This window comes from Danio aesculapii, chromosome 24 (assembly GCF_903798145.1).
Source record: "Danio aesculapii chromosome 24, fDanAes4.1, whole genome shotgun sequence".
In the NCBI taxonomy this organism is placed as follows: domain Eukaryota; kingdom Metazoa; phylum Chordata; class Actinopteri; order Cypriniformes; family Danionidae; genus Danio; species Danio aesculapii.
Window position 1 is genome coordinate 14,087,135 of NC_079458.1, and position 27,377 is coordinate 14,114,511.

At 35.5% G+C, this 27,377-nt stretch overlaps 1 protein-coding gene across 1 annotated transcript in view; it reads right to left on the reverse strand.

Moving 5' to 3' along the window:
• Positions 1–27,377, reverse strand: part of ek1 (eph-like kinase 1) — a 117,477-nt gene that overhangs the window by 17,803 nt on the left and 72,297 nt on the right. Inside the window, exons 8-13 of the mRNA XM_056450580.1 lie at positions 26,495–26,603; positions 15,972–16,039; positions 15,035–15,160; positions 13,964–14,149; positions 1,837–1,898; positions 1–61 (exon numbers count right to left, since the gene is read on the reverse strand). The exon at positions 1–61 is cut by the window's left edge and continues 149 nt beyond it. Of these exons, the coding sequence (XP_056306555.1) occupies positions 1–61; positions 1,837–1,898; positions 13,964–14,149; positions 15,035–15,160; positions 15,972–16,039; positions 26,495–26,603 (612 nt within the window). The remainder of the gene's footprint in view (positions 62–1,836; positions 1,899–13,963; positions 14,150–15,034; positions 15,161–15,971; positions 16,040–26,494; positions 26,604–27,377) is intronic.

Sequence of the window (27,377 nt, forward strand, 5' to 3'; positions counted from 1 at the left end):
CGGCGGCGATTCCTCTCAGCATTCCCAACAGCTGGATCACTGTGAACTGCCCATCGTGTTTCTGCACAAAATGAAGAGTTCAGGCTTTATTTTCTTCAGTGGATCCTAACACAAGCTGTCAGATTTGAATTCGTCTCGTGAGTAATTCATAATTCACTGGCTCCCTAATTATGAGTGTTGCTCACATGTTGCAGAGCATGACCTATTAAACGACTGCATAATCACTCAGGCCTTTATGCTGGCATGGCAAGTAAGTATCCAACTAACCAAATGATGACGTTTCATTACACCCTCTGGCAGGAAAAGGAAATGTTTTGTTAACTAAGGGTGAACTGTGGTAATGGGGTTATAATGGGATTCTGGTGAGACTTAATTTGAATAAACAAAAGCATATACAGTATATGTCCAATACTGTATATATAGTTGAAGTCAATTATTAGTTTAATTATATTATTAATTATTAGCCCCCCTGAATTATAAGCCACCCTGTTTATTTTTCCCCCAATTTCTGTTTAACGGAGAGAACATTTCTAAACATAATAGTTTTAATAACTCATTTCTAAAAACTGAATTATTTGATCTTTGCCATGAGGACAGTAAATAACATTTGACTAGATATTTTCAAGACACTTCTATACAGCTTAAAGTGACATTTAAAGACTTAACTGGGTTAATTAGGTTAACTAGGCAGGTTAGGGTAATTAGGCATGTTATTTTATAACGATAGTTTGTTCTGTAGACTTGAAAAAAAAATTCTAGCTTAAAGGGGCTAATAATTTTGACCTTAAAATGTTTTTTTAAAAATTAAAAACTGATTTTATTTTAGCCAAAATAAAACAAATAAGACTTTCTCCTAGTCTAGAACTTTCTCTTAGTCTAGAACCTATCAGAGCGAAACCACGATCCCCTCTAAGCTTACGCTTTGTTTTTGGCACAATCAGAAGAAGCTGATCAGCTGACCTGAGACAATGAGTGGACTTATAGGGGTGTATCAGCTCAGAGATATAAGGTGGAGCAAGAGCATTTAGAGATTTAAATAGAAATAAAAGAATCTTAAACTGCATTCTAAAATTCACTGGCAACTAATGAAGTGAAGCTAACATGGGGGAAATGTGGGTTTTGCGATAATATTTGCGAGTACCAGTTAACAGGCATACTGCAGCATTTGCAAACGGACAATAGCGGATCCGCTACTCCCCACATACAGTGCATTACAGTAATCTAACCTAGTGGTCACAAAAGCATGGATTACTGTCTCAAACTGTTGTTTTGGTATATATTGCTTTATTTTGCTAGTTGTCTTAATTGAAATAAGCAAGATTTAACTACCGCTCTAATCTGATTGTCAAATTTAAAATTGGAGTCAAATTTCACCCCTATATTTGTGACTATAGGCTTGCACTACAAATACATTTGCATTTAATTACAAAATATTATTAATTTAAATAGTCAAATATTTTCAAAATATCATTTTGTTTTGATTTTAGTTTAATAAAAATATTAAGGCTAAATAACATTCTCTTGTTGCTGTTGTTAGCTACAGTAGTGTCTCTGTTATTCTTCTAAATTAGCTTAACCTGCAAGCTGACTATATTTATCAGAAAGACCATTCTGGTTGACATCACCAGATTAGATAACCAAGCCTTGGTGGTCTGAGATGGAAAGTAAAATGTAATGTGAGGGACAAAAAAAGCACGAATAGAGATGTGTGAACGCGAGTTGTCAAGCCCAGTCTGGAAGAGCCGGGTGACTGCTTTGTGTTCCTGTGATATTTCACAGCATTTCCTCTGGTGCAAATTGGCCTTCATCATTGGCAGCAAAATAGAGCAGACTCACCTTCAAAAAAGTGTCCAGAGATCCATTTTCCATGTACTCTGTCACTATCATCACAGGCTTACCTAAGGGACAGAGAAAGAGGACAAAAACAGAGAGTGTGAAAAAGTGGAGAAAATAAAGAGGGAGAGAGAGACACAAAGAGAGGAAGAGAGAGAAACATTTCAGAAATGGAAAGGATACAGCAGGGAGAGGCTGGAGCTTTGCATCCTATATTTAATTCATTTCTAATTTGACAAAGAAACAGTAGGTTTGGGAGTCGATTTCAAAAAACAATTAATTCCAAGTTTTGGAGAACTGAGATTTGGCTACAAAGTTTGTAATTAAGTCATTCAAGAGGTTGCGAACACATGTTACTATGAGCTATTAGATATTCCTATGCCATTTACATGCACACAAATGATCTCACCCTCACTCTCTATGACTGATTCAAATCTGGAAGATCTAACATGTAACTAACAAAAATACTGAACTATATGGGCGGCATGGTGGCTCAGTGGTTAGCACTGTCTTCTCACAGCAAGAAGGTCGCTGGTTTGAGTGCTAACTGAGCTAGTTCTGTATGGAGTTTGCATGTTCTCCTCATGTTTGCGTGCGTTTCCTGCTCTGGTTTCCCCCACAATCTAAAAAACATGCATTATAGGTGAATAAAGTTTGTGTGTGTGTGAATGTGATGGGTGTTTCCCAGTGCTGGATTGTGGCTGAAAGGGCATCTGCTGCATTAAACATATGCTGGTATAGTTGCCGCTTAATTCCACTGTGGCGACTTCTGATAAATAAGGGGCTAAGCAGAAGGAAAATAAATGAATGAACGAATAAATATTGCACTGCAACAAGGAAAACGACAGTAGTTTTTACTCATCTATAACTTTTGTAAATGACCACAGAAAAAGTGGGATAAACAGTGGCTTGCCGTGCATTAAAGCATTTTAAATCCTTATAAAATCCTTTAACACATTAGCAATCTGCCGATTATCCCTTCCTTACTGCATACACAAAGTGATTTGCTGTACATGTCTTTTAAACTCTATTAACTAAAACATGTCTTACGTGATTTGACATTACAGACTTAAGTGATGTTGCTAAGTGATGTTGTCCACAGAAGAAGGTTTTGAGCTCCACTTTGCATGTATGAAAAGATATCAGAAGTATGATGTGAATAGGCTTTATCTTATTTCCTTTTCAACATAATTTCTCCTTTTTCCCAGCTGAAATTGCACCGGCTTTAACATCAACAGATGAACTATTGAGTGTTCTAGTTATTTCAGCATGCAGCCTGCTATTTATGGTTTACATTCAATTCAACAACCGTGCACATTCATTTTATACACAACATGCACTAAATGATATGCTCGATTGAACCTCTTTTTATAGCTTATTCATTAATGGCATGGTTTGAGAAGAGAGAACTGAAATGGGATCAAAACAGCAACAAGGAATCAATTATTGGATTTTGTTCCACCGATTCCAAAATCAGGACTCGTTTCTGGATATTCTGGAATGGAACAGCCCTAAACAACCCCCTCCAAAAAAAACAGTGTGATGAAGAGAGCGGACGCGTCCCCCACCGCCACTACTCTACCTGCTGCCTGTTACTCACACTGACAGCCCCTAATCAAAGCTCTCAATAACAGTCAGCCAGATAATTAGAGCGAGCGTCCACCGAGAATATCTTTGTCCAGAAATACCTAAAATGCTAATGAGTTCCTTTAGGAGGGCGGATGATGAAGGGGGAGGATTTTGGAGGGGGGCTGTGATTAATTGCCCTGGGGCTGCTGAAGAAGAAGGGCTGTAAAGATCTTCTAATGGGAAAAGTGTTCCCTTCACTGCTATGTCGCAGACACAGCTGCAAGAGGCAGATCGCACCTGCGTTGAGCAAAGTGATTAAAAATTCTCCTTTGATTCCGCCCAAATAACACGCTGTCAATCAGAGGTACCTCACGTGTGACAGGGAAGAGTACATGCTAATCCATCCTGATTATCAGATATGCGGGATTGGTGTAACGCATGGCAGAAACTTTCACCTCGGGGCAGCAGACACATGTCAGGATGAGAGGACGTTTAGCCCTTGAGACATTGAGGATTTCGTTGAGCAAGTTTTCATAGCATGCCTAGTCTAGTGGATAGAAATATAGGCTTGAAAAGAGGAGATTCTGTAACCTTTTTTTTTATTTAAGGGGGAAAAACAGGGTAGGCTATGGAATAGTATGTATGAATGAAACAATACAATCAAATAATAATTATAATTAATTATATAAAATGTAAATATCAAAAATAATATGAAAATTCAATTTAATAACCTCTTTATTATAATGAAATAATAAAGACATAATTATACATATATATATATACAGTTGAAGTCAGAATTATTAGCCCGATTACAACAGAGAAATACTGGGAAATCTCTGTAGACTGATGGCATTTCATGCCGTTCAGCCTTATAATCCTAAAATGTCAGCAAAATCACCTGTTTTGTCATCACTTTAGATATTATGCTAAAGAATCATTCAAATACTAGCTCTTGTGAAGTAGCAATGGTTTCTGTTGTTCTGATGGTCAGCTGCAGATGTGAATGAATGGCGGAAGAAAGTAGCTCCTTTTACAAAAGGGTTTTTTAACTCTCCATGTTTGATTTTCTTTTATGCCATCGAACTGTTGTATAAATGCAATATCACATATATTTAATTATGTCTAATATATATATATATATATATATATATATATATATATATATATATATATATATATATATATATATATATATATATATATATATATATATATATATATATATATATATATATATATTCATATTCATATATGTTCATTCATTTTAACTGTAGTTGTATTGACATTACTGGACATTGTGTTGTAACATACATTTATAGCTGCAATACAGCAAGCAAATAAAAGAAAATGCGAGACCTTGAGAACAAAGGTAACAAGTCAGATTCACAATTTAAGCCTTCAGATAGATTTGTGGGTGAGTCTATAAGAAAGAGTCAATGGTTCCATTATGGTTTTATAATCTCTTCAGCAAAGCACAAAGAAATAGAAATCCAACTGAATCCAATAAAACCCCTAACAAGCTATTTATAGCACCAAGCTCGAAGTCATTGTCATTTGTGCGTTCAAACCAATAGGGATTGCACTGTATGTCCTGGCTGTCACTATAAGTAAATCACAAATGTACTGCTCACACAACACGTGTGGCCAAAGATATCCAAACGCATCGCGTATTAGCTTATCAACGTGGGACAAATTACTTTGACAGTGAGCTAGTTGGATAACGTGGCCTTCCAGCCTCAACCTACAAACCTTTGGCTACCAGAGCTGAAATACAGAGAGCATTCAACCAAAAACCACAACATCATCCTGACATAAGCTGATTCCATTTCACATTAAATAAATGTCGGATTTGAACACAAAGATGCATTTAATGTGCATTAAATCATATAAAAAACACATCTTAAATAAGACAGATCACATATTCATGCTAATAAACCACAATAACAGCACAATTATCAATTAAATGCCTCAAAAGATCATGTAAGGGCGTAGCTTTACTAAACAGTGGACCAATCTCAATGCGCACCATCACAGATGTTGTTTTAGTCACTCTGGAACACCTCAACCAAAGTCTGTTATCAACATGACATGGTTAAATGAGCTCCCAGATGACTTCTTTCCAAACATCAGGGATCCGGCTCCCAACGCAAGATAACATGACATGATTTGTGTGTGTTGTCTGCATGCTTGAAGGCGAAAGTCATTTATAATGCAGTGTTTTCCTCCATTCGCAGCAACTTCCATTTTTATTATTAATAACTTATGGATGTTTTCTGGGAAGTGATCATTTTGTCCTCTCAAAACATGGCATGGAAATAATGTTTTATTCGCAAATTATTTATGCAATCTTCAATATATTTTTGTACTAGTTAAAGTCATAACACTGGACGCAAACAGATACTGTTAATGACAACGGAGCTTTATAAGCAATATTTCGATTTTTCGTTAAACTCACAACATTCACAAATTCAGCTAGTCAAATTATTGTAATAAATATTTGATCATATACTAAATAATTAATATTAAATGAAGGAATATGGAAGAATTGTGTAATCTGTACAGGGCTTAAGGTAAATTCAAAACTTTGTATATTAATATAGCTACTCATTGATGGAAACGTGGCTTTATTTCACAAAAGATGTGATATTCAAAATTTCAGTACAAGTTAAATTCGTAATCTTGGATGCAAACATTATTGTCAACAAAAACAATGTCATAAATCGCAAATTAATCAGGTATTTCTATTCATTTTTTTTTAGGATTGGACAGTTTACCGGTACTATGGTAGTATCGTGATACTATGGCTCCAAAATACTGGCGCTGCCACTGTAGTTTGTAAAGGGTAGTATCGTCAGTAATGGTTTATCTAAAATACACAATGTTGTATGCGGAAAAGTCACCAAAATGCTCACACGCTTGTGCAATAATAGACCATTTTATTTGAATAGTCTGTGGAGCCCTTTAAGGTTGCAAAACTTTTGCACATTTCACATTTTCTGACATTTGAGTTCAAATTCACATCTGAATCAGTTCATTTCTGTTCCTGTCAATATGATTTAGTAGCTACAACACCCACAACAATCTCTTTAAAAAGAACGACTCACAAAGTGAAATTTTGAATTACTTTGGATTCTTACTTGATAAGACAAAAAAAAAAAAGCAATAGATGAAACACCCAAAAGAGCAACAGGAAACATTTAAACAATTTGACCACTTCATGTAGGCTAATTTTTTGGGGAAAAATACTCTTTGTAACTAATTTTGTTCGGTATAATTTGTATATTTTAATGTATTTTTTGTTGGTCAGTTATATACAAAATAGTTTAGGTGAAGGGATGTGCAAATACTTTTTTTCAGTAATAATTATGAATTCAATTCAGGCAAAGTAAGCCTATAAAAACATTTAAAAATATAGTATTTCTGACAATTTTGAGAATTAAGTTATGAATTCTCAAATTTAAAAGATTTGAGTTATGAATTACAGTATTGCAATACTACTTGGTATCACGATACTTCAGCTGTTATAATAGCGTAACGTGAATTAATGGTATCACGACAATCCTACTACCATTAAAACTTGCAGCATAACACTGCTATTTTCAATGGAATGCAGGTTTTATTCACAAATTATTTATAAGATATTCCCGTTTTTCATTCAGTTTAAATTAACAGCTTTGAATGCATTTTTGGATGCTTTATTCACATTATTTATTCAACGTTCCAATTTTTCAATAAACTCACAACATTCGCAAATGTAGCTGTTGTCAAATTTTTATATTATACATTTTAATATATACTAGATAATTAATATCAGATAAAACATAACCATGACACACTACATGAAAAAAAAAATTGTTGCATGCATCCTGATGTCTACTTGTTTATGCCCACGACACCCTACATCAAGCAATCTGGAAACAATAGTGTAATCTGAACACGGTTTAAGGTAAATTCAATTGTAAATTGTATATTTATATAGCTATTCATCGATGGAAACGTACCTTTATTCCACAAAAGATTTGGTATGCAAAATTTTAGTGCAAATTAAATTCAGAAATTTGCATGCAAACATAGTTGTCAATGAAAACAATGGCGTAAATCACAAATTAATCATGTAATTCCAGTTTTTTGTAGCAGTTTTGCAACATTGGACGCAAGCTGTCAATAGAATGTGAGTTTTATTCCTAAATTATTTTTAAGATATTCTTTTTTTACTCAATTTAAATTAACAGCTTTGGATGTAAACATAGCAACCGTTGAAGGAAACAACTTTATTCTCGTTATTTATTCAACATTCCAATTTTTTGTTAAACTCGCAACATTCTTAAATGTAACTATTGTTAATTTATTATATATTTTATAACATACTAGATAATTAATATCAGATGAAACACTATAACCATGACACACAGGAAAAAACGGTTGAAACGTGCATCCCGATGTCTACTTTTTTATCCCCATGACACCCAACATCAGGCAATCAGGAAAAAATTGTGTAATCTGAATGGAGCTTAAAGGTAAATTCACAACTATGCAAATATACAGTGGGAAAGTATTGAACATGTCATGTTCTCTTTTTTCCCTGGGAATAGTATTTCTAAAGGAGCTGTTGACATGGAATTGATTTTGGTAAAAACCCAATCAATGCAAATATAAAAATAAAAAAATATCTGAAAAATGAGTTATGTGTGATAACAATAGAATGACACAAGGAAATAAATTACTGGACTACTGAAAAGCAATTAATATTTTATATAAAAGTCTTTGGTAGATGGCAGGTTAAAGATGCCTCTCATCAATTTACACTGACAAAGGACAGAGGGTTGTTGAAGAACTACTGAGAGATTTCAGCTGCTGTCTGGGCTTTCACTGCCTTTCTACACCTCCCTTTCTTCATGTGTTCAATACTTTTTAGCTGTGTCATTTCATTTTATTACACATACCTTCATTTGTAATCTAATTAGTTTAGCTTTATATGGATTTCTATGGTTGTTAGCAACATCTGATGAACATTTCAAATCAACAGCATCTTTATAAATATGTTTTCTGAGAAAAATGGTGGCATGTTCAATACTTATTTTGCCCGCTGTAGCTACTCATCGATGGAAATGTGGCTTTATTTCACAAAAGATTTGATATTCAAAATTTCAGTACAATTTAAATTCATAACTTTGGATGCAAACATTAATATCAATGAAAATTATGTCATTAATCAGAAATTAATCATGTAAATCAACTTTATTTGTGCTAGTTAAAACTTGAAATATTGGATGCAAACATAACTACAGTCAATGGAATTTAGGTTTTATTTACAAATTATTTATAAGGTATTCCAATTTTTAATTCAATTTAAATTCACAGTTTGCATGTAAACATAGCTGCCATACATACATTTCCGTACTCTATTCAATCAGGTTAAAAAAAAAGTCTCTACTGATAAGTCCCTTATTAAAATTACCGAGCTTCTTATTCATGCGTGAACATTTAAAGTGATTGATGGCGCAGCAGTTTTAAGAGCGCTCCAATTAGACAGTATTCACACACACACACACACGAACACGAACACACGTCTATGATTAAAACAAGGCTATGAGTGTATTACGTCCTGCGGTGGGCCTGATCTGCTCTAAATGCCTAACTACTGTTGAAAGGTCGTAATTACAATCATTATCACAGGAGCAAGAAATGTGTTCATGCATTCAATCGAAAAAAAAAAAGATGATTTACTCTAAAAGAGCCAGAACTCCAGTCTGTGCTCTCTAGATCATCCGCAAATCACATACTGCAGCGGTGTTTGATGAAATGACAGCAATTTGTCGTCAAATATCAAAGAATAAAGGAATGCTCAGGTTCAAAACAAGTTATGCTTTAGCTTAAAAGCACACATTACTGGGGAAAAAAAGCAATGCTTTCAATGATTCAGATGACATTCTCTTGTATATTGTTACCTTGGATGAAGGCACAAAAACTTATATTTATATACTTTTATAACTTGCATTTACTCATATAGCAGAGGTTTTTACCTAAAGCAACTTAAAAGTGAGGTAAAAAGAAACCATCATCAGAGTAGCAGTATATAAATGCTATGACTAGTCTAGTTTTTAAAATAATATAATATGATATGATATGATAATGTATTATAATATAATATAATATAATATAATATAATATAATGTATTATAATATGATATGATATGATATAATATAATACAATACAATATAAAATAATATAAAATAATATGATATGATATTATAATATAATGTATTATAATATAATATAATATGATATGATGATATAATATAATATAATATAATAATATAATATAATATAATATAATACAATACAATATAAAATAATATGATATGATATATGATATAATATAATGTATTATAATATAATATGATATGATATGATCTGGGACCTTTAGCCAGGATAGATTATTGTGCATATTTTAGATACATGACAATAATTATTTTTTAAATGTGAATTTTTTTATTTTTTATTTTTTAAGAAATGTTAAATAAATGTAAATAAAAAAATAAAATACTTTTTAAAATAAAAAGTATAGCATACAGCTATATTTTGCTTGTTTTGACACATTTAAAACTTGTGGCTAAGAAATAATTATTTATGTATGTTTGGGGTGGTCAGAGATACATTTGGAAAATCCTTCATTTTCAGCTTTGAAAAGTCATGTGAAATAAAACTATATTGTACTAATTGTATGACACTATGAAACCATGACCCATTTGCTTATGCTCATTGAGCAAGGTCATGCACGACACACAAAAAAGTTAAATGAATGAGGAGGCATGTGGACATAACACAAAATCTAAACCAAGTAATTTTAGCATGTCAAAGTCAAATTTATGCATATAAAATATATTTTCCAAACAACAATATTGTGGCTAGTAAAAACGGCGAGTGACTAGTAATGTTGGAAAACTACTAGCCACAGTGGCTGGTGATAAAAAAAAGTTAATGTCAAGCCTTGACTAAAATTCACAATATCATATGCAAACAGCTATGGTTGACAGAAACTGTGCTTTAATTGGCATATACTTATTTAATATCTTCATTTTTCATACAAATAAAATTTGGAAGTTTAGATGTGAACATTACCGTTGATGATGGTGCTTTGTTCACAAATTATTTATGTGAAATTCCAAAAGACCCAAGTTAGTGCCTGTGTACAATACGCAAACCACAACCTTTGGAGGCATTTAATGAAATGACAGCAAATTATCATCCAATAACAAAGGATAAAGGAATGTTCGAGTTCAAAACAAGTTAAGCTTTAGCTTAAAGCACACATTACTCTGAACAAAGCAACACTTTCAATGATTCAGACGACATTCTCTTATCTATTGTTCCCGATGTTCAACTTTTCTTCAGGACTCAGCTGGAATGAACCTGAAAATACAGCTGTGGACGGCAAACGTTATCAGATAGAATACTGGAGTCCGCTAATCTGATGGTTCGCGGCACAATGGGTTTATAATAGAGACGATGACAGCTCGCTGTTTTTGTAAAGATGGGGGATGAGGAACTGAATGGGGCATTAAGGTCTATTCTTGATTCCATTCTCCGAGCTTCTGACAACATTTGCATCACAAAAAGCTCAATCATGGCCTAATTTTTTTCCGTCTGAGGTGGTAATGATAGAGCGCCTCTCCGAAAGCTGTGTTACGTGACAGATGCTTTTCATATTACGGCGCAAAACTCTTTGTCTGGCTCGCCGTCGCTCCATCAGGCAGCATAAACAGTCTCCGGGCTCTTTAACGCATCTCGGCTCGGCTCTGTCATTAGTCTGGATTGACAGCTGCTTCGGTAATGCAGTGCGAGGGGTTGCTGACCTCTCCTGTCCTCATCCCCTACACCATCAGGCAGATCTGTGACCTGTGAAATTACTCCAGCTATCAAATCTCACCCAATCAGTGGCAGACCGGCACACACTCACACACGTGTGTTATATTACTTTAGTGGCGGAAAGAGCAATATGGATGATGCGCAATCTGATTGTTTCTCTGGGCCTCATTCATGTACAAGTGTGATCACATATGGGTCCGGAAAAGGCTATCATGCAACCTTCAGCAGGTAAAATTGTGTATCATTTTTTTATTCATTTTTAATTAATTTATTAATTAGGATTTGGTGAATGATGGTTTGGTGTGTTAAGCAAAATGCATGCTTAAGTATATAGAAAAAATAAATAATAAAATGGTTCAATAAAAAGTCGTGTTGCTGTTTGCTTGTTGATGTTTTTTTAACATTATCACTACTACTACTACACTGTAAAAGCTGCTGGCTTCCACACAATTCCTTCATGTTGTCCCAACACAAATCCGTTAAGTTAACTTAATCGTTTTTTACAAATTTAAGTGGGCTGAACATAAAGCAATTAAGTTGTCTCAACAAAAATGTAAAAATTGTGTTGTTTCAACTCATTTTAAGTACTATTACTACTGCTACAACGACATACAACTACTACAACTACAAGTTCGCCTACGACGACGACTACTATTACTACTCCCACTACGACGATGACTATGAATTGTTATTATTATTATTATTATTATTATTATTATTATTTTTATTATTATTATTATTATTATTATTCATAACCAGCCCAAACTGACGAGAAATCGTAACTACTTTACATATTGGCAAAAAAGTGGCTAATTCATACAAATTCATACAATTTCATTTGTATGAAAACATATGATTTTTAAAAGGAGGCGTGCCCCCAAACCCCAGCCTCTTGGGGATGACCAAATCGTACCAAAATGTACGAAATGAGATAGCAATTTTTAATCATCATCACTACTACTACACTGTAAAAAATGCTGGGTTCCATACAATTTCTTCATGTTGTATCAACACAAATTAATTGAGTTAACTTTACAACTTGTACTGCACATAAAACAATAAGGTGTCTCAACAAAAACTTAAAGTTGTGTTGTTTTAACTAATTTTAAATAAGTTGTTTGAACAAGTAGCAAAGTATTTTTTGAATAGATGATGATGACAATGACTACTACGACAACGACTACTGCAACAACAATGACGACAACGACTACTACTGTGACTACTACTATGATGACTATGATAACAATAACAACTACTACAACAACAACTATGATTACGACTGCTACTACAACTACAACGACGGCGACTACTACTACTACGAATAATACAATAATGATGACGACAACTACGAATTATTATTATTATTATTATTATGCATAACCAGCCCAAATTGATGAGAAATTGTAACTATTTTACATATGAGATGGCACAAATTAATATAAAATACACTAAATCAAAAAAGTACGAATTGCCATGAGGTTGCATTGGTATAACGTTTTTCTAATTTTACAAAACACATTTATAAAATAAGTGATAATCTATAGAAACTAACTAGATATAAATCACTCCAACCTCAACCAAAATATGAATAGCCTTCCAATTCCTGACTGAAAGCATTTAGAGTGCCCCAGTCAGTACCTTTAAAACTTTTGCAAACCTACAATAATGAATGCCTTTTACTGACGTATCTGTTAAATGAAAACTTTCCAAACCTAATAATTATGTTGTAACAGCACCAAATTAAAATGAACAAAATTACTGTACTTACTCTTAATAAGAGAGTATAAAGGTGCTCTGAACCTCCAACATTAATATTGACCATTTGACTGAATCAAACCAAAAGCCACCATTAGTGTTTCGCAAATAATAGCAACCAGGAGGAAACGTCTAGAGCCTTAATGTTAATATTTGTGACACTGAATATTCATGGTCCTTCCCAAAACTCGCATCCAATTACATGTTTGTATTATCGATGTTCATGCAGCCTGCATGAATATGCATGGTCCTTTTGTTTCAGAGGCTGTCAGTCTAATCCACAGAGGAAAAGAAAATGCAAGAGATCTGTAGAGGAAATTATCACTCAGTAGTGACCAAAACACCTGTTGCAAGACATTGTATTTTTTAACACACACAATAGGAGCCTTGAAGTGCACACAATGGTGACAACATTCTCAATAAGTTGGCAAATTTGGATAAGGTTCAGTGGCGCTATTCTAATGACAGCCAATATTAGCAGTTTCATTATCAACCAAAAGCAGCTAACATCAATTTTGTGTTTTTAATAGCGACGATTCAAACAATCAGAAATAACACAATCCCAATATAAAAACACAAAGTCCAACAAAACAGTGACAACTTTTCCCCCCACACTCTTTAAGCCAACATTTGTGTTATCTATGACCTTTCCGAAGACATTATCTTCCCAGCTAGCGTGATAATTCAAAGCGATAAAAGCACATTCAAAGGCATACTGTCATAGCACATTTGTATTCTGTAGAAGTAGGGCAGAAAATCACTGATATAAATACTGTCATACATATTTATTCCAATGAATATTCATGATGCATGTTATTTGTTGAAGATAAGATTGTAAGGTCAATTATCTCAGTGTGGAAAACACTAGGGTACAAACTTATTTCCGGCGCTAGACGAAGCATGCTGTGAATGTGTGAATGGGATATAAACGCTTACATCTGGTGACAACTCCTTCCAGTCGAATGATGTTGGGATGGTCGAACTGGCCCATGATGCTGGCCTCGCTCAGAAAGTCACGTCTCTGCTGTTCTAAGTATCCGGCTTTCAGACTTTTGATGGCCACCTGGATCTCTCTTTTACTGGGCAGACGCAGACGGCCACTGCAGACCTCGCCGAACTCACCTGAGAGGAAAACAAGAGCCTGTCAGCTAACTCAATTTACCCCCAATCCTTCATTTTATTTCAGTACGTTTGCCTGGTAAGCTGTTCAGATAGTAAACACAATTGCAGCAGATTCTTGAATTGCTATGTTGCCATGAGAAAGGTTGTCAGTATGGCAAAAAAACAAAACAAAAAAAAACAGACACTATACAGACACAATTAAGCTGTCAATATGCTAGAACATGCTAACAATGTGTTAAAATATACAGAATTAGGTTGTTTGTGAATACAAACATTTGAAATACAGACTTAATCATGTAAACAAATACAAATGCTTAAACATGTTAGCAATATAGTAAATCATGTAACATACATTCTAACTGGTCATAACTAGTGCTAGTTATGTGTTTATTCAAGCTAGAAACATGCTAGCATCATGTTAATTCATACCAGCAACATGCTAAAACAAGATAACAGTGAGTTCATTCATACCAGAAACATGTTAGCATCATGTTACAAACATACTAAACCCTTCAAGCAACATGTAAACAAAAGACTAAAAAAAGATAGCAACATGCTACAACAAGATATCATTGAGCTAGATACACACTAGCAGTGTGGTCATCATGCTAGTAACATGTTGAAACAAGGGCATGCTATTCTGTTCCTAAAGGGCTAGCATCATGCAGTTTAGCTCTAACACACTTGCCTAAACATTTCTAGTGAGTCAGACGACTGTGATTAGGGAGTTCAAGTAGGGCTAGAAACATAAAAAGGTACTAGCAAGATAAGGTAAGTCATGCAGGTAACATGTTAGCAATTTACTATATTATGCTAAATTTACTGAATCAAGTTAACATCAAAAGTGGTCATTAAACTTTAGACTTGTAGTTTTTTTTGACCTACCTGCACCAATGACTCTTTCAATGCGAATGTTGGAGACTTCAATCTCTTTGGCAAAGTCTCGCACCGCCTGGTTCGGGTCTTCATATGTATGCGGGTGAATGTACGTACGGGTTTCAGGAAGTTTGACTGCAATTCAAGAAAATGGTAGGAGTGAGGATAGCGGTTGGGTTGTTTTACAGTCACTTTAGCTACCTAGACAGAACCATCCATTTTCCTAAAAGGAGGGGAGTGCCACATTTTCAACCTCATTAAACACTGTCTTTGGCAGGCAAGAAAAGTGTCATTAGAAAAAAAACACGCATTAGGCAACTAGAGCGATCAGAGACATCATTTATCAGCATGAGAGACTCTGTTCACTAACCAGCAATTTGCTGAAAAAAAACATGCATTTTTTATATCCACCCATCCAGCCAGAATGAATTATGTTCACAGTTTGACTGGCGAAAACAATGCAGACCATATATTTGACCAGATTTCTTAAATTATCTTTCAAACAAACTACATTAGATGTCTTAAAATGTTTAGCCTGACAAATATTTCATTAATTTCATTTTTCTTAGGCTTAGTCTTGGATTTATCAGAGGTCACCAGAGTGAAATGAACTGCCAACTATTCCAGCATATTTTTTACGCAGCGGATGCCCTTCTGGCTGCAACCCAGTACTGGGACACACCCATACACTCTCACATTACTGCCAATTTAGTTTATTCAATTCACCTATAGTGCATGTCTTTGGGCTGTGGGGTTAAACCAGAACACCTGGTGGAAACCCACGCCAACACGGGGAGAACATGCAAACTCAGGAATATGAACTGGCTAAGCCAGGACTCAAAGCAGCGACCTTCTTCCTTTGACAGCTCTAACCACTGAGCCACCATGATATATTTTTATTTGAGTTTTTTTCCAAGACCAAAAAAAAAAAAACAGTACGCCTTACCTCGTCCATGCTGAAACTGCATTTTCTCCTCCTCAGGGTCTTGCTTTGCTTTTATATATCCACAGCGCCTGGAACAATAGGATAAGCACAATTAAAATAGAAGGACACAATGGAAAACTAGCTTTCTCTCACATTAATTCAACCAACCAATTCCCCAAGACAAGAAAAAGTTGATGACTGCACAATCAATTCAACTGTGCATTGTATGATCACATATATTATCTTTTTACAGTGTAGTTTAACCATAATACTGTAGGTCTACAGAATCCCGTTTTTCTGCCCCATAAAGGATTTCACTGCTCTAATCCGCTCTTTAGCACAGAGAAAATTCAATCCTGTCACCTCTGACTTTATCATTAACTACATCATTCCTCTCACAGTGGGATCATGAATAAGAAAATGCCCTAGATAATGAATATTCCAATACACTGGGGAGGAAAGGTGGCCAACGTAGGACTGATAATTATGTTCATTATTCATTTAATCCTCTTAGTGACATGTTCACGCATTCCCTTTTCTGTCATGTCTTTAACAGAAAAAAAAAACGTATTGGCAAAAATGTAATGTCACAGTCATTCTAGCCTTACTAATTATACAGCATGCTGAAATATGGAGAATGGAAGCAGAATGTCTACAATCTGGCATCTGATGAGAACCAGGTGGAAAGAGACATCCTCAATGGGTTTCTAGAGGACGTTGGCTCAGTAATGTGGGTGAATATCCACTTATGAATAGGAATGTGTGGTGGAGTCTCTATTGAGCTTGTAGCTGATGACAAAATTTAAGTCATTTCCTTTAACTGGAGTAAAAAGAATGCTGCAAATAAAGTCTTTCGGGACATTCACTTAGAACTAGTTTTTGAATAAAGAAACAGCCAGTGCACAACAGAAGAGAACAGAATAAAGGAGTCTTAAGGGTGCTTTTAATGTTTTTAAAAGTTTGTCACTTTGTCAAGTTTTTCACTTGACGCCTACACAAGTACTAAAAAAAATGATTCTGGAATAATTGTGTGGATAGATCATAAGTATAAAAATTGTGCAAAGCAGAGATGCCCAAAGTAGGAACCATGGGGCAAAGTTGGCCCCTTGTAACCACTGATTTGGCCCACCATCCCATCTGAGAAGAGACTGAGAATTGTCCCCTCAAGTGTTTACCTGCTGTCACAGTCACCAGCGATCTAGCCCATGCAGATCACTGACAAACTACAAATCTGCAGTTATATGGACTACAAGATCCAGTTATGCAACACACACACCCACCTGCTCCAAGTCTCCATTGATTACAATCCCACAGCTGAACCTGCTCACAGACTGATTACTGGACTATTTATACAGCACACAGAAGTGCTTGAGTCTTGTCATACATTACTGTGAACCATACGTTGCATTTCTCTTGCCTAGTCTTGCCGTGTACCGATCTTTGCTTTGTTTTGTTTGTTTATTCATGTCTGCTGCCTGCCTTTGACCATCCAACTATGATTCTGGATTGCCTGTATACATCTATTTGCTCCTGTGTTGACTGTTGCTTGCCTGACCACTCTCTGCATAATAAAACATGGATTTGGATCCTCACCTCCTTTGTCCAGCATCACTTCACATTACACCTGCCTTCTTTTTTTTAGTCTACCCCTCCCAATAAAAATGAAAACAATAAACGATACTAGCACCAGAGATGAGACATTGGGAAGTGTATTAGCTGCTAAATGAAGGATACCCATAAGCTTACAGCACCTGGTATTCCCAGGCAGTCTCCCATCCAACTACTAACCTGGCCCAACCCTGCTTAACTTCCGAGATCAGATGAGATTTTTTATTTATGTTATTTGTTTATATAAATTCTTGAAATAATACATCATGACATTCATACATGCAAATATCTCAAATGTAAAATATTTAAAAAGCTCCTGGTAAGAAAACTTTAAAACCAGTCCAAGTTTTTACAAAATATGAATTATTTATTGTAATACACTTTTTAAAATGTCCTCCTTTTCATACATTTTGCAATAGTCATGTATAACCCATATTTCCTCAGTCACAATCTGTTTATACAGCAAAACCATTGAAATTTCTTTTTTCTTTGGTTTCACAATATTTCTTCTTTTCCATATTGTATATCTTGCAAGAGTCAACATTAAATTAAGAGCAAACTTGTTTGTTTTCACATTTAAACAAAAAAAGTGTATCCAATTCTTCTATAAAATCATACAATCACTTAGCTTTTTACATTTTAAAAATAGGTGTAACACACCTTCCTTTTTCTCCAAACACACCTTAGACATTTCATCTTGTGATGCCCCGATTTTAAGATCATCTCTGTCATTATGCAGTTGTGTCTTAATAATAAAAAAAATCAAACCAATGATGTCATTTATAATTGAATTTAACATTCTTTTTGTTTGTTTGTTTTATTGCTGAGCTACAAAAAAAGCAAACAGAAATCAAATGTTTCAATTAAATATTATAAATGAATTTTATATTATTTACAGAGTATCGATTCCTTGTTATGGTGATCGGTCGATACAGAGTACCGATTCTGATGCTTCAAGCTGTACAATGCATTAAGCACATTTTCCCTTAAAGTATGATACTTAATTGGAGATCTTGCCTTACCTAAGAGAATAAGTTAAGGATGCTGCTTATAATCCTTTAAATGTGTCTCTTACACCATTTAGGTGTGAATATGTCATGGTCAGAAGCAGCTTTAAAGAAAATAATAGAGATTTGCAGTGATTACAGTAATCTTAGGACATCACTGTGTCTCTCGTGATCTGTTAATACCCATTCACTCTCATCGCCGTGATTTCAGTTTTTTTAACTAAGTTGTGGCGGTCACGGAGCCGCTATAAATATGTGAGAGACTCTCAGAGCTTCTGGAAGAGATCATTCGGTTGGACACTTGATAGGGGCGATCGCTCCACTTGCATCACAGCAGCTCAAAACACTGGATATACAAACGTTGCACTTGCAACAAAGAGACTATCACTATCGTGAGTCGCCAAACGTAAGCATAAACAGTGGTCGAACCACATCTGTATGTTTTTTTAGTTACTGTGTTGGGAGTGCAGTGATCTCTCAGGCCCCACATACATTATTTACCCCTTCACATGTTGTAGCTTGTAACCTGGATGTATAACCCAGGTGCGCGCTTGTGTCTTCCTCTACTTGTAAACTCATAACACTTGCAATTGGTTCATGAGATTGGCCAGATCAGTGAGTTCCAATTGGGTCTTTAAATGTGATCATCGGCCGATACTGATCTCTAGCCGATCGATCAGAGCATCCTTTATAAAATGTAAAAAAATATACATATATAAGTTCATATAACCCAATGTTTTCTAGTAATTTTTAAATATTATTAAATAAAACGGCAACTATATTTACCTTTGGCCCACTAGCCTCAATCAAGTTTGTTTTTTGGCCCTTTGTAAGAAAAAGTTTGGGCACCCCTGTTGTAAAGGCTCCTTTAGAAAGCATATAATTCAGGGATGAGCACCACCCAGAAATGAACTGAGAATGCGTACTACTGTAAAAGTTAGTTCAGTTCCTCAGATTAATTGGAATTACCAAACAAGATGTAGAATTCAAATTTAATTTGGATTTAACAAAAGAGACAGAAGGCAAACTGACAGAACCACAGAATGACAGATACAATGATCTATAGATGGATAAAAATAGTTAAATAAAAAACATCAGATTGAATGATATGTCAAAATGATAGATAGAACGATGACAGGATGACAAAATGGTTCACAGAAAAACACAAAATGATAAATATGGATGACAGAAGAAAAAAAATAGAATGACACAATGATAGATTGGGACAGACAGACAGACAGACAGACAGACAGACAGACAGACAGACAGACAGACAGATAGATAGATGGAATTCCTATAGAATGTGGCCAACTGAAATCAATGACTTTCTGTCATTGTGGTCTGACTGCAGAGTAAAATAGTATGATAATTCATCAAAGTCTAAATCAAACTGCTAAACTAATAACACCCCTGTAGCAGCAGTGCGGAAACAATCATGCATCAGGGTGACCAGTATTTTGCCTCTGGTATTGATTTTATACACAGTTAACAATGCTAATCAATACAGGATGTGGAGTCCGACTCTTTTAAAGGCCAGAGTGTGCTCAGCTGCCCCACAGCAGTCAAAGCATCGAGGCCCGAGGCCGGGGTTGGGGCATTAGCAGACCTGGGGTCTATTACATAATGGGCAGACCGCTGGGTTCATTCATGCCCCCTCTAATCCGGTCTGTTGCATCTCCCTGTGGAGCTGCAGGGGGTAAATCTTTCCCTTTCAGCTGTTGTACAGCCCCGTCTGGTGGGGGGTTCAGAAGTACATGTGCGTTGTTTCCTCTCTGCTGCTTTTAATGAGATGGGGGGTCTCAAGAGAGACCCCACCTGTTCATCAGCCCCCCATTCAAACACACCCTACTAAATAAATCCTCGAGGCCTAGTGTGCATCTGTGTGCAGGTACAACCCCCAACCCCGACGATCTTTAACCGTCCCATGTGCAGAACACAGTCTATTAAGAAGAACATGCTCACATGGGGGGCGCAGAGCTGGAGGGGTTGTTGAGGTGGGCCGCCCCATTGAAGCATGTGGTAATCAGGCAGAGTAAATCGACTCTGAACCCGACCCCGTTTGCTCTCTAACCTGCCCCGTTGTCCCTCGAGGTCCCGCAGACGGATGCCTCCCCCTTGCACCTGCTGCAGCGCCGCTCGACGCACTGATGAAACACTTCCATTGCCGCAGTGGGAGATCCGGGAGCTTCTAAAGTGAAGCGTGATCCCACCCTTCAACCTTCCTGTCACTCATTTAAATGCAATATGCACACTGCGTCGCTATTTGCATATTCCTGTTATAACAGTGAATAAAAAAAGTGGCAGACTAGTGTCTGGGACTCTGCAATTAACACATTTTTCAACTCTGAAGCATTCCTCAAATCCCTTTTGTGCAGTGATAAAGACGTTTCGCAGCCCTACACCGCTGGAAGCCCTTTTGTCTCTGACCCAGTTTCTTTTTCCTTTCTTCTTCCTCTCTTTTGTTTTTCTCTCACTCTCGCAGTGTGGAGCTTGTATCTGCAGGTGACAGTGCAGCGGTGCAGCTTTGTATCTGCTGACAGGGCTCACATCTTTCTCTGTGCCTTTGAGACAGAGATGTCGAATGTCATGGTGCAAAATCAGAGGGACTCTTAAACTGTCCGGTGGCTTGAGGGAACTATGAGTGAGGGCTGTCTCAGTCAACCATAAACGTTAAGAGTAAGATATTATGGTGAGACTGAGAGATGGAGACATTTAGTTCTTGTCATAAAGACTGTATTTCTGTTCTTAAGCTTGGTTTACACCTTATATTAAGAAGCGTTTAGGTTAAAATACACCTACAGAACTAATTATTAAACATATTGAGGTGGTGGCTCACTGCAAAAAGATCCTTAGTTCAAGTCCCGGCTTGGCCAGGGTGTTTTTTGTGTGGAGTTTGCATGTTCGCCCTGTATTCTTGTAGGTTTTCTCTGGGTGCTGTAAAGATGTGGTATAAGTGGACAAACTAAATTGACCATGGTGTGTAAGTGTGTGCGCGAACTATACAAAAAAGATCAGAGGAACAACAGACCCTCTATAATAATCCAAGCATGATGATGAGGTACATGACTAAAACTCTTTCGTTCTCTGTTATTTTAATGGAAACTCCGTCCTTTGACCCTCAAACTAGTTCATTACATAATGATACTCCAGTTCATTGAGCTAATGAGGTAAAGCAGCTTCCAGCTGGGTCTTAAAATCTGTTCAGCATGTTGCAGACAACAGGCCAGAACCAGCTTTCACCTGCTACAAGGACATGCCAAGCTACTGGCATGGTCAACACATCCCAGTGGGGTGGCATGAACAACTAAACAAAATTTAACTCATGTCCTTGCATGTTGCCATGTGGCTCTTCTCCTAAAGGACCATGCTAATTTGGCATGGTTCAACGAAGCATTCAAGAGAAATCAGTGCACAAAAATGTGATGCATCCAGGAGGCATGGCACTACTGGATAACATCCTAGAGAACTCTTCCAATCTTCTTCAGGGAAGCACAAGAAAATCCAATGAAGACAAAATAAACAGGACAAAAAAAGACATCTCTATAAACCTTTCCTCCTCCCTGAGGAAGCCAAATAGATTTACAATCAGGCTAATTATAAATATAGGAAATAATAATGTGTGGAGGAAATGGCCACTCATAAATTCTGATCTCTTGTGACAGGTGTTTTAAAAACATTGACTCCATCAGACTTCATTACGCTAATTGAAATCCAGAAGAAAAGCGAGTTGATTGATGGCACATCCCAGGCTCATCTCCAGCCATTTCACATGCATCCAACATATCATCCAGTTCTATATTCCGGAACGTTCCGCTGACACATCCAGACACATATACAGCTGGCTTTGCATCAAACGAATGGAAATAGAATTCTAAGTGAAGCTGTGTGAGAGCGAGAGAGTCATGATGTGTTCAGGGGCTACACGGCCAGTGATTTCAGTGCAAAAAAAGCCATTGGAATAGCCAGATCGAATGGATCAGAAAAAAAACAACCCTGTTTAACAGCCGAACATGTTTATACAACCATTTCAGAATGGCATAGTAATTCACTTTTGTGTGTACATGCATGTGAGGCAATATTTCTCTCTTAGTCCACAAACAAATGGACTGACTAAACAGTCACGGTACGGTATCAAACCCAAGGGCGAGATACAGGTAATGTCTTCGGTAAATCAAGCAAACAAGACCCATTAAGCCCTCGGCTGTGCCTCTAAAGCATGATCTGCCCTACTCAAACAAAGAACTGAATAACAAAACACATTTATGACCTACACATTCATTCACGCAGATGCCATTTAAAGAAATTCGATTACACTCACACTGTGGGTTCTACTAGTGTATATAGAGAAATATGTGGCCCTGAAACCACTTTGTGGTTTTGTTTTTTTAGCAGCTTTAGCACAAAGGTTTCTCTTTATTCACCGATGGTTTAAGAGGCCCTCAAAACTTGAGCCATTTTTCTCTTCCGAGGTGTTTATGTTCTAACCCAGATAAACCTGATAGAATTCAATCACTTAAGTATTTAAAACCAAGTACACACTGTTTGATTCAGCCCAGGCTCATTGGAATTACATGCCTCAGTATAACACAGTTATATTTGATATTGTCTAAAGATTAAAGAAGTGGGGTGTACTGTTTATTGATGCTTGCTCTTTATTCAGCTTTGCATGAGAAAACAGTGCATGCACTTGTGTAAGGCGCTTCATTCAAAATGTAGGTAGATGAAGTTACAGTATAGAGGTTTAACTGATAGTTTGATGATCCAATGGAGTTACAAAGTTTAAGCACAAGCTCTATGTAATACTTTTTATTAGTTGAACATCTGTAAAACCCACAGACAAGAGTGACCATTTTTTTTCCTTACTGCATGATTTAAAACTACACATTTTAATGTAATTTAATACGACAGAGGGGGGAAAATGCTGACAAGGTTCCTCACATAACCACAGAAAGCAATAACTCCACTAAAGCGATATTAACCAACAATGAATTCATCATTTCTGCAGAAAACCACCGTGTGGCTTCTTGACTTGATCATTAAATTACAATAATTTCATCCAGCTGAGCATTAGCGGATGGTTTGGTGGCCGTCCAACAGGAAGGGAATTGCTTTCATATCAGAAGACTTCATCTTGTTTTCGTGGCTGGCACACGATTCTCTTCAGACTTGCAAATGTGCAAATCTTGGTTTCTGGTTAGTAGACACCTGCTGGATGTACCGCGGCATCTGTCATCGTGCTGAAATGTTCCACAAGCACAACCGAGAGGATCTTTAAAGTCTTTAAAGTGTGTCCACCATGTTTAATTGCTTTCCTGGAAACGTGAGGGGAAAAAAGAAAGACAAACGTAGACCATCTGCCAGCCTCATTACCAGCCAATCAGAGCAGTTTTTCCTATTAAGTGCCAGAATATCAGCCAAATCCAAATCACCGCCAGCTGAATTCAGTGCAAAAATGAAGTTGAACACACTAAACATCCGTGAACTGTTCATATTTTTCTGATCAACCACAACTTTGGTGTGCAAACAATCAATGACGTCATAGGAAAACAATTGGTTAAGATAGCAATAGGCGGAATTACACAGACCAAAACAAAGAAACCCATTCTGACACAGAATGGACATTTTCAAAAGAGAATAACTGACTTTATCATTGATTTTCAGATAAACAAGTATGTTCACTTAGCATGTTTCCTCAATATCTGCAACATATTGTAGTATTTTTATGCATTAGAAGACTCAAAAACTTTCTAAACTTTAAGGGTGCTAATATTTGAGGAGGCCACACTCCAATGCCAATGGACTTCACTCACCATTGCGACTCACTGGCCCTCACAGCACACTCCAATACACGTCATTCAAGATCAGCATCAAAAGTGTTTTTATTGCATCCATGAGGGTTTTCCCACAAGCAGTCACACATGCACTGAGATGGAGGCGGTGGAAACCATGAATAAGAGGTGGCAGAACTAAGGTTTTGACTTGTAGGCATAAACTTGGCCGACATAACGCATCCTACGGGACCTTTCTGTCACAGTGCATTATGGGTTACAAATTGCAAAGCAGACGGAAATCTCTTTCTGCGTTACAACATACTGGATCATATATCATCCACCAGTCGCAAAATCCCAACTAAGTCAGCCTTTGAAATAGTAATGCGAGTAGCAGTCAATGTTAAAATCTAAGCTGTAAAAGCTCCAATGTTTTTGCATTATTGCTGGTGCTGAATAAATTGGGGAGCTGAAGATTGCCTGACTGGCCTTAATGAGGCATTGGCTTCTTGGTCAAAAGGCCCAACTTGAATGACATTTACATTAAAAAAAAAAAAAAATAATAATAATAGCTAAAAGTAATCAAATTAAATTAAATTAATCAATATATTTTATATCTAAATATCATTTATAAACAGATAAAACAACATGTAAAGCTATTAATATAACATGTAAATCATAATTGATAGCATTTTTTAAATTTAAAATACATTAAAAAAAGCCTATGCTGCATTGCATTTAAACAAAATGTATATACTAACAAAACAACACAAAAATATACTACTAAATTGTAAACAATTAAAAATAAAATAACAAAAAAAATAAAATAAAATAAATTTAAATAAAAAACAAAACAAAATAGAATATAATATAAAATAAAATAGAATAAAATAAAGAACAACATGAAATATAATAAAAATAAAATAAAAATTAACATAAAAAATTTAAATAAAATAAAAAAAATAAATAAAAAATACTAAAAATAAAAAAAAAATGTTTTTTAAATTTATTTAATTAAATAGAATAGAATAAAATACAATACGATGAAAAATACAAAAATCTAATGAAATTTTTTTTTAAAAATTAATAAAATAAAAATTTAATAAAATAAAAATTTATAAAATAAAATAAAATAAAATTAAATAAATTAAATTAAATTAAAATGCCTATGTGGTATTAAATATATGTTAAAAAAATGTAAACAGACAAAAAACAAAAAAAAAATGCTGATGCTACAACAATTTTTTACTACATGTAAACATAATTTAGATAAATTGGCCGAAGATAAAATTATGTAAAAAGAAACAGTAAATAAATAAATAGTAAATTAAATAAAAATATGACAAATTTATTCTAATAAAATCACAAAAGCCAAAAAAAAACAAAAAAACAACAAATTACTTATTGAACACTGATTGATTGATTGATTGATTGATTGATTGATTTATTGATTGATTACTGAATTAAATATAGTAAAACAATCTAATTGTTTTTACATTTATTGATTACTGAAACCCAACTATGATGCTATTACTTCTTGAGAAATCTAAAATGAATATAAATCCAAGGACCAAAAATGCGCACACAAAGATAAGTTCTGACCATTTCACATCAACGAAAGCGCTTTATTTTTCTGCTTTCTGTTCCTCATCTCCTCTGATCCCCCTTTCCTATCATATTCATTTCATTAGCTCCCTCATTCTCAGCCGTACAGATTTCTGCTTCTCTCCCTCATGTCTGTCTCCTCAATTGTTCACTCAAGTGTTTGCTTTCATCTCTACAGAACGCCACACACAATATGACGCATAAACAATTTTGTGTCCTTTTGATTTTGTATAAATGCACACATAAAAACACAAACACACACTGCAGACGCACAACATCAGCGTATTTGCTCCACTCTGTCTTTCTGTGTTTATGGTTTGGCCTTTAATTAAATTAAATATGGTTGCTTTATCCTTTATATGGATTTGATGATGGTGAAACAAACTGGATTTGGGCTGATTTATCCCAGTCTGTCTATGGATAGGTCTGCAATACACTTTTGTTTTGTATTTTTGTAGCATACACAAGATTTAGGTTTGCATAATGATAAACATTAAGGCATATTCTGAATGTGCCAAATGAAAAACATTAGAGAAGAATAGTCTGTTGCTCTTACCGTCCACTAACAATGAAGCAGGCAACGAGCAGGACCAGAAGAACTGCACCGCCGGCCACTGAAATAGCCAGTATGGTTTGCTGGTTTGGATCTCCGACTGCCAGCATGTCTAATAGAAAGAAATCAAGATTAAAACAGATATAGCATAATATGAATGATTTAATTGTTTTATTTTGTGGTTTTATTTATTGTGGTGATTTGGTGATTTTAATTAGCATCAAGTTTTGGGTTAAAATTGATTGGAATGTAATTTTATATATATTAAATTATATGTTTAAATAAACAGATGTTCAAATATATAAATCAATATTGTTATGATTTAAATGCACTCTTGGACCTAATTATATGTAGGTCCAAGAGGGCAGTTTTTAATATGTAATTTTATTTTTCTAGATTCATCTAAGTTTTACTTAATTGTTTTAATAGCTACAAACATGCTGTGTATTTAAATCATTATATATTAAATTAATATTTCCTGTTAATATTCATGTTTACAAATCTCTAATAAGCAGCTGGTTAAGAAAATTAAAACTGTAGAATAATCCACATAAACACATATACTTTACTGATACTATTGCACATTTTCATACAAGAGACAAAACAATTAACTTTCCTGTGACATTTTTATTCTTTAATTCTTTAATTATTTAATGGGCTGCACAGTGGTGCAGTGAGTAGCACGTTCGCCTCACAGAAAGAAGGTCGCCGGTTCAAACCTCGGCTAAGTCAGTTGGCGATTCTGTGTTGAGTTTGAATGGGTGTGTGTGGATGTTTCCCAGTGATGGGTTGCGGCTGGAAGGGCATCAGCTGTGTAAAACATGTGCTGCAAGTTGGCGGTTTATTCCGCTGTGGCGACCCCAGATTAATTAAGGGACTAAGCCGA